At 43.7% G+C, this 8,145-nt stretch overlaps 1 protein-coding gene across 4 annotated transcripts; it reads right to left on the reverse strand.

Annotated features, from left to right (window-relative positions):
* ACRV1 (acrosomal vesicle protein 1) lies at positions 240-6,837 on the reverse strand. 4 transcript variants are annotated; one of them, XM_021102002.1, is made up of 5 exons: positions 6,745-6,796; positions 3,501-3,564; positions 3,043-3,299; positions 1,384-1,503; positions 240-624 (listed from the first exon to the last, which is right to left on the reverse strand). In XM_021102002.1, the coding sequence occupies exons 1-5, from the start codon at positions 6,794-6,796 to the stop codon at positions 500-502; spliced, it is 618 nt and encodes a 205-aa protein (XP_020957661.1). In that variant the 3' UTR covers positions 240-499. The 4 variants fall into 4 exon arrangements, with proteins under 4 accessions (XP_020957661.1, XP_020957660.1, NP_001182249.1 ...); XM_021102001.1 differs by having other exon boundaries at positions 3,043-3,345; positions 3,496-3,564; NM_001195320.1 differs by having other exon boundaries at positions 3,043-3,564; positions 6,745-6,837.

Below are 8,145 nucleotides of genomic sequence, written 5' to 3' on the forward strand. Positions count from 1 at the left end.
TGGTTTCTATAAGGATGGAAAGGTGGAGGTCAGAGAGAAGAACCTGCAATATTGTTTTAAGCTCCTAAATAATTAGCACCTATTTGCATTCCTTTTGTGTCCCCTGCCCTGGGGCACCCCCTTCATTTTGAGGAATATGGAATTGTTTAAAAATTCATCCACTTTACTGCAGGAGCAGAAGGAAGCTCAGGGTGACCCTGCCACTGGTTGATGGAAAAAGATGTCTGGAGTCTATATTCTTTAATCATGCAGAATTTATTGAAAAAGAAAATGATGAGAAATGGGGTAAGGGAATCTGGAAGACAGAGGGCAGAGAAGAATGGGTAACAGGCATAGATAAGAGAGGAAATATAAGCTATTTGAGCTTCTTATCTGACACTCAGGCAGAGGAAGATGTGATTAGTTGTTGACTGGGGAAGAAATTAAATATAAATTGAGTCCAGTAGGGTAATGGAGGATTTTTGCTGCCTGAATCAGCAAGAAGCAAGGGCATAGGCTTCTAGATCTTGTTGCAGAAAGATTGATTCCGACAGCATATAATTTGCATCCTGGTTCCATGGGAGAAGAGGTTCATAGATGGGCACATGTTCTCACATCCCTGAACCATGAATTGAAGTTTTCCACCTGAAAGAAGTGGAGACAGACGACTGTGAGCAGAAAGCTTCCTCCTCCAACCTCAGCCTTTGTCCACAGGGCTATACAGTGTCCCTAGGCAGGCATGATCAAGTCCTTCAACATGCATATTCTTTCTCCCCCTCCCTTTCTATCTTCTTCTGGACCCTTCCCCCATCAGTTACCCACTCTCTCTAGTGAGGGATCAAACGAAGTACAAGGGGAGTCAGGCAACGTTGTTCGTGGGAGGGAAGTAACAAAATCCCTTCCTTATTTGGGGGAATTAGGAGTGAGTGTAAGGGTAGAGAAGTAGGAGAAACATACTAGGTCTGGCAACCTGTGAAGAGAGGCCGATGGATAACTGTTTATTAGTTTATTTACTCAGTATTTACCAAAGGTCTACCATGGGCTGGGCATTGTGCTAAGTGCCAGGAATATACAGCCATGAGCAAGACAGACACATTTCTGAGCCTACTGTCAATGTCTCAATGACTCAAGGGGCAATTCACACATTTCCTTAATAGGAAGAGACAGCCAACCTCCCTGCCTCCTTTTAAGACATCGTAGGCCTGCTGGGAAGGGCCTCTTTCTCAGTAGCTGGAATTCTACTCTTAATTCTTGAAAGAATAAGGTTCTCCTGAATCTCCAAGTTTCTGGGGAATCACAGCTTGATCCCTCCCCAGGCCCATGCCACCCTACCTACTTCCTATCAGTACTCAAGCTGGTTGATGTGTTCTCTGGCAAAGACAGGCACATAAAGTCCCTACATACCTTCAAAGATCTTCTTTAACATGCACTGCTGGGAATTCTGAGTGGTGCAGACTCCTTCTCCACGAAGACATTTTCCTTGGTCATTCATATAAGAGCATGTATGGCAGTTTAATATGGGGCCTGAAATTTTAAGGTAAACCTGATGAAATAACCCTGTGACCCAGGGAGGGATGATGGGCAGCAAGTAGTTGGCTACAACACGTTTCATTTCCTGGTTCTTGTTGGGGATGTGAGGGTCCTGTGTCTGAAAGAGCTTATCTTCTCTTCCTTACCAGAGGAAATTCCTTCTTTCTTACTGCTTCATCTATGATCTTCGTTGCTGATGGATCCCATGTTTATCTAAGACTGACCTTTACTCTAATTCATATCCCAATGGCTTCCTAGACACCCATCATTACATGCCCTTTGGCCATGTCTAACTCAATAGGAGCAAAGTAGAACTTCTCACATGACTGGCTCCCTTTCCTACTTCCCCATAATCTCACTTATCCACAGGGCTCAGACACTTGGAGTAAAATTTGACTGAATAATAAGTGATGTTAGAATGCTCTAATGCTGCAAAACTTATAAAGGGTCTGCATCATTTTCTGTCCTCAAATTGACCTTCAATAAGGTCAGTTTGTCACAAAGGGCATTCTCTTTGAAATAACTCCATATTGTCTCTCTATCTCCACTGCCAAGTTCCTAATTTTGAGGAAGCATTAAGTAAAAAGAATATGGGCTTTGGAGTCAGCCCTAAGTTTGAATCTAAAGTTTGCTACTTTCTAGCCTCACTTCTCTCAACTGAAAATTTAGAATACTATTACTCCTGCAATGGAGTGAAATATGAAGTATTTATGTCTGGTAATCTTGAGACATTAAACCTCAGATCTTGTTTTCCTTCCTTAAACTTTTTCCTTTTTCGTAAGAGCTAAAGAATTGCAGCTTTCCTGGGAACTCATTCCTGGATCTAACAAAAATGTCAGCAAGATTTACTTTCCATGTTCAAACCTTCAAAAAGTAAAGAGCTACCAGCTCTGGTGCTAGATATCTCCTCACAGGATTTGCAAAACATTTTCACATGTTTGTTAAGAGGCAGATTTAGCATGAAGCTCATCAAGGTTGTCTTCTGTGAGTCCCTTCTGGGCAAGCTATGGGCATTTGTATTCATCATTTCTTACTTAAAGTTGGCATTTTGTACTTGAGTTACTTTTCTGAGGGCCCTCTGAAGTATTCAACCCTCAGATCCCACAAAACCTGAATCCTGCCTCCTGGGATTATTGTAAAGAAACATGAGAATCTTTGGGAGAGCTGTTTGTGAAGTGTCTGAACTATTCTTTCTTCTAAACACCTTAAAATTGGTTTATTTGGAGTTCCCTTTGTGGCTCAGCTGTTAATGGACCCAGCTAGGATCCATGAGGACATGGGTTCGATCCCAGGCCTTGCTCAGTAGATTAAGGATCCAGCATTGGCATGAGCTGTGGTGTAGGTCACAGACTCAGCTCGGATCTGGTGTGGCTGTGGTGTAGGCTGACAGCTGTAGCTCTGATTCACCTCCTAGCATAGGAACATCCATATGTCTTGGGTGCTGCTCTAAAAAAAAAAGGGGGGGGGTTATTTGATGTGTTGCTTACTTTCCACCTGAAGTCCAAAATTGACATGAACTCAAATGTAGCTCACCGGAATTTGTGCTGGAAGGCGGAATGCCTGAAGGCTGTTCTGCTGATGGCTGTTCACCAGGTGCTGATACCTGTTCACCTGGAGGTTTCTCATTTGAAACTTGTTCACTTGCAGGTTGTTCACCTGCAGGCTGTTCACCTGCAGGCTGTTCACCTGCAGGCTGTTCGCCTGCAGGCTTTTCACCAGAAGGCTGTTCATTTAGAGACTTTTCACCAGAAGGCTGTTCACCGGAAGGCTGTTCACCAGAAAGCTGTTCACTAGAAGCATGCTCGCCTGCGGCATGCTCACCCGGAGTGTGTTCAACTGCAGAGTTCTCACCAGAAGGATGATCGACTGAAGTATGCTCACTCGAAGCGTGTTCAACCGAAGCATGCTCACTTAAAGTGTTGTCTCCTGAAGAAGTCTCATATAAAGCGTCACCGTCTGAAGGGTTTGCAAATGAATAGTACTCACCTGACAGTTGCTGAACTAAAGCTTGATGATCCAGAGAGCCAGGAAACTCATCAGGTTGACCTGATGCTCCTGGGGTGGAGAAATAGATGAGAGATGGTGACGATGAGAGAGGATGTCCAGGTAAAGAGTACTTTCCTATGGAGTCAGGCTAATGTTGGGGGGTTCCTAGGTTTCTTGGGGACCTACACCAGGCACCTGAGGATACTGTGCATACGCTGGAGGAAGCCAACCAATTAGTTGAGAGATCATAAAGGATGGAGGTGTTAACAAAACTGAGACCACCTCTGTAATTGAAGGGAGGAATTTTAAGATCCACATTATTTGTGTGGATCTGTGTACCCTGAGTGGGCACAGGGGGTCCCCTCATCCAGCACCAAAAGCACCTGTGCCTCCCTGACAAAGCCAGCATCAAGAAATCAATGTTTGGAGTTCCCAAACTTTGTGGCTCAGTGGTAACAAACCCAGCTAGGATCCATGAAGATGTGGGTTTGATCCCTGGCCTTGCTCAGTGGGTTAAGCATCTGGTGTTGCTATGAGCTCTGGTGTAGGTCGCAGATGCAGCTCAGATCCCACTTGCTATGGTTGTGGTGTAGACCTGCAGCTACAGCTCCAATTTGACCCCTAGCCTGCGAACCTCCATATGCTGCAGGTGCAGCTCTACAAAAAGAAAAAGGAAAAAAAGAGAAAAGAAATCAAAGTTTGTTCATTCATGTGATCAGAAGTCTACCACTAGCCTTCCTCCAGTTCCCCTGTGGGTAAAAGGTAAGAATGGAGAGACAGGAGGGAGAGAGAAAGTTGTTTCAATAGCCGAGTAATTCTTGCTGAATCTGAGGGTAGAAGTTTAAACTTTGGACAAGATAAGTATTAAACTAGAGATAACAAATATCTAATGAACCCACAAAAATTACCAGAAGGGTAAGCTACCTTTATTTGGTATATTCATGTTTTTTTCCCCACACTCAATCCCCAATCCATGCGGGCTGAGCACTCAAAGCCAGCCAAGTTTCTATTAAGTAAGATAAAAACATCCTTTGCTTCTTATATCTCTGAATTGAGATTTCTAGTGACATAGCATTTACATCTACAGCATGGTGTTGTCATGAATATTTAATAAAGATAAACTGTGAAGCACCCAAACTATTGCTTAAGTGCTCAATTAATTTTAGTTTTCTCTCTTCCTCATCTTGCACTTGGAATTACAAAACTCTTAGCTGGTCATTCTCTTCTGCCAAGTCTCTTCTACACTTAATCCATGTCATCGATGGCTGTTGGACAAGTATTTCTTAATTGCAACTTTCATCTTATTAAGTGTAGCACCAAACAGACAATTTGATTATTATTCTTTGTCTGAGTAACTGATTTAAACTGAATAACCTAGGAGTTCCCGTCGTGGCGCAGTGGTTAACGAATCCGACTAGGAACCATGAGGTTGCGGGTTCGGTCCCTGCCCTTGCTCAGTGGGTTAATGATCCGGCGTTGCCGTGAGCTGTGGTGTAGGTTGCAGACGCGGCTCGGATAGCGCGTTGCTGTGGCTCTGGCGTAGGCCGGTGGCTACAGCTCCGATTCAACCCCTAGCCTGGGAACCTCCATATGCCGAAGCGGCCCAAAGAAATAGCCAAAAAAAAAAAAAAAACAAAAACAAAAACAAAAAAAACTGAATAACCTAGAGGAGGGTGGTGAGTAGACTACTATGACTGGGCCAGAAACTGAGCAGCATTATAAAATCCTTGAGACTTAAGGCCCCAAAGTACTTTAGCTCTATAAGAATCCTGCAAATACTTATTATATGTATGTATTTATGTATGTATATAGACCGATTTGAATTCCTTATAATTAAGACTAGGATGAGAATATGTTGATAAAGGAAAAGTAAGATTTACTAAGTCTTTTAGGGGGTTTTTATTTTAAAAAATTGTTATAGAACTATTATCTTCTTGACTGATTCTTCAAAAGATAACACATGTTTTAATGAAGAGTTTTCTGATGCCAAAAGGAAGCTGAAAAAGCACACTAGTCATTCTTATGGATTATGACTTGCTGTTTCACCATGTGGCTGGTACATACTACCATCTGGTGGCTACGTTACTGAGTAACTTTTGAAAGTTGAAAGCAAAAGACAAAATCTCTGAGAATTGACATTACAGAAAACGCTTTGTCATGGAATGGACAGCTCAGAGCTCATGGCCTCTCCCTTCTCCTGTAGGAGGAAGGAGGGAAGATAGCCCACCTTAAATGGGGATCCTGAAAGTAAAATATGGATAATGGGTGGACAGAACAGAGCCATGAAGGAGAGGCTTGTAGGGTCTCTAGTCTATAGCCATGCTGTGTGAGGGGGTGACTTTCTGGGATGACCACATTTCCATCTCCTTATATCTCTTGATTTTTGTTTTTTTTTGTTGTTGTTGTTGTTTTGTTTTTTTGTTTTTTTTTTTACTATTTTAGGGCCGCACCCACAATATATGGAGGTTCCCAGACTAGGGGTCAAATCGGAGCTGTAGCTGCCAGTCTATACCACAGCCACAGCAACACCAGATCCTTAAACCAATGAGCAAGGCCAGGGATTGAACCTACAACCTCATGGTCCCTAGTCGGATTAGTTTCCACTGTGCTACGACGGGAACTCCTTATATCTCTTTCTACATTAACTACAAAAGGATCCCTTACACCCAATTCATTGCGACAAACCATCATTGGGCTTCCCCAGAACCCCTAGACCTATCCTTTTTTTTTTTTTTTCTTTTTAGGGCCACACCCAAGGCATATGGAAGCTCCCAGGCTAAGGGTCGAATGGGAGCTATAGCTGCCGGCCTACACCACAGCCACAGCAACTCGGGATCCTAGCAACGTCTGCGACTTACACCACAGCTCATGGCAACGCCGGTTCCTTAACTCACTGAACAAGGCATTGAGCCTACATTCTCATGGATCCTAGTCCAGTCTGTTACTACTAAGCCACTACAGGAACTCTTAGACCTATCTTCTCATTTCACAGAGCATCAGACACAGGTGCTGAATGGCTGAACCAAGTAGGAACAAGACAGGGCCAAGCTGATCTCTGATAGTGAAGTCATTACCAGGAGGAATCAACTGGTTCAGGAGCTCTCAAGGTTGAACTTGTTTTGGCTATTCCTAATTCTGAGTCAGAATTGGTTTGGGTAATTATGATACTGGTCTTCCTTCTTCAAGGGCCAAAAGGCCTTAAAGAAGCCCCTTAAACATATCCACCCAGAGACAAGATAAAGGACTTACCTGTCTCAGATCCAAGTAGATAAAGACTCACTAGTAAAAGAAACTTCTTCATCTGGATTTTGGGAAAGAGAGGACCCTGGCGTGGGACCACCCAAGAGCCGTGAAGAAAACCTATGAGCAGAAGCTCCCAGTGCTGAGCCACAGCATCTGGAAATTCTAGAACCTCAGAAACAATCCATGTTTCCTCACAATGGGCTGTGCTGAGGTCCTCATGGCACCTGTGCAGGCAGGTTGGCCCTCTGGCAAACCTAGAGCAGACTGTACCTGTGAAGGCCAATTCACCATGTGTACAATGGTGTGTTGGGGTTCTGCCCTACCTTAAAAAATCTTATCACCAAAATAACGTAAACTCTCTTTTTAAAGTATTCTTGACAGTGAGGTGAGAGTAGCTGGTGATTTCTTGTTTGATTCTTTGTTTCTTTCTTTATTTTGTCTTTTGTCCTTTTAGGGCCACGCCTGTGGCATATGGAGATTCTCAGGCTAGGGGTCTAATTGGAGCTGTTGCTGCCGGCCTTCGAAGGATCCAAGCCATGTCTGCAACCTACACCATAGCTCACGGCAACACCAGATCCCTAACCCACTGAGGGAGGCCAGGGATCGAACCCACAACCTCATGGTTCCTAGTCAGATTTGTTTCTGCTGAGCCATGATAGGAACTCTCTTGTCTGACTCTTTAAATCAGCTCTTTTTTGGTCCTGGATCCCAGATGGCTGACCTCTACTGAGGTGATCACCTGAGTGCCGGTTGGGTTTGGCTTCAGATTAGGTTTAGTCAGTGGAAGACTGGAGAAGGGAACACACACATACAGACACACACACACACACACACACACACAGACATTGAAACTGAAATATTTATTCCTCCTATTTCCTTCCCTCCAGTTCTGATATTGAGTGGGGCTTGACATGACAGTCTCCAGCTCTCAACTAGGCTACGGTAACAAGATTTCCTTTTGCTGCTTAGGCGTAAAGGATGATGATATCTTGCTGTTGCCAAAAACTTGATGCCCCAACTTAATTTTTTTGTTGTTTTCTTAACGCTGCCCACTTCTATAAACAGTCTTTTCATAAAGGCCTATTTCAAACATGGTTTTGGCAGGAAACAGATGGCAAACTCAAGTGGGTAACAGGAGAATTTACGTAATGGGCACAGAAAAGGATCTATAGGGATATTTGAAAGCTGTGCCTTGAGCTATAACTTCTATCAAGGTGGGTAGCCAAGATAACAAGATGGATGCAATGAAGCATCCACCTGGTATTAGTGAGAACTTTTGGGGGATAGGGTAGCAGAGCCACCCTAGCCCCCATTTCTTACCTTTTCCTTGCCCACTTCTCTTGGACCACTTTGCTATATGTGCCACTGAAGTCTGGATCTAGAATAGGTGTATTTGTCACTCTTTCA

This window comes from Sus scrofa, chromosome 9, assembly GCF_000003025.6.
Source record: "Sus scrofa isolate TJ Tabasco breed Duroc chromosome 9, Sscrofa11.1, whole genome shotgun sequence".
In the NCBI taxonomy this organism is placed as follows: Eukaryota; Metazoa; Chordata; class Mammalia; order Artiodactyla; family Suidae; genus Sus; species Sus scrofa.

Bases quoted from the DNA above. Each gene is read 5' to 3' on its own strand.
- ACRV1 (NM_001195320.1), bottom strand. From the start codon at position 6,796: ATGAAGAAGTTTCTTTTACTAGTGAGTCTTTATCTACTTGGATCTGAG. The intron at 3,565-6,744 runs GTAAGTCCTTTA...TCTCCACCCCAG, and splicing joins TCTACTTGGATCTGAGACAG to GAGCATCAGGTCAACCTGAT. The intron at 625-1,383 runs GTATGTAGGGAC...CACTTCTTTCAG, and splicing joins GTTAAAGAAGATCTTTGAAG to GTGGAAAACTTCAATTCATG.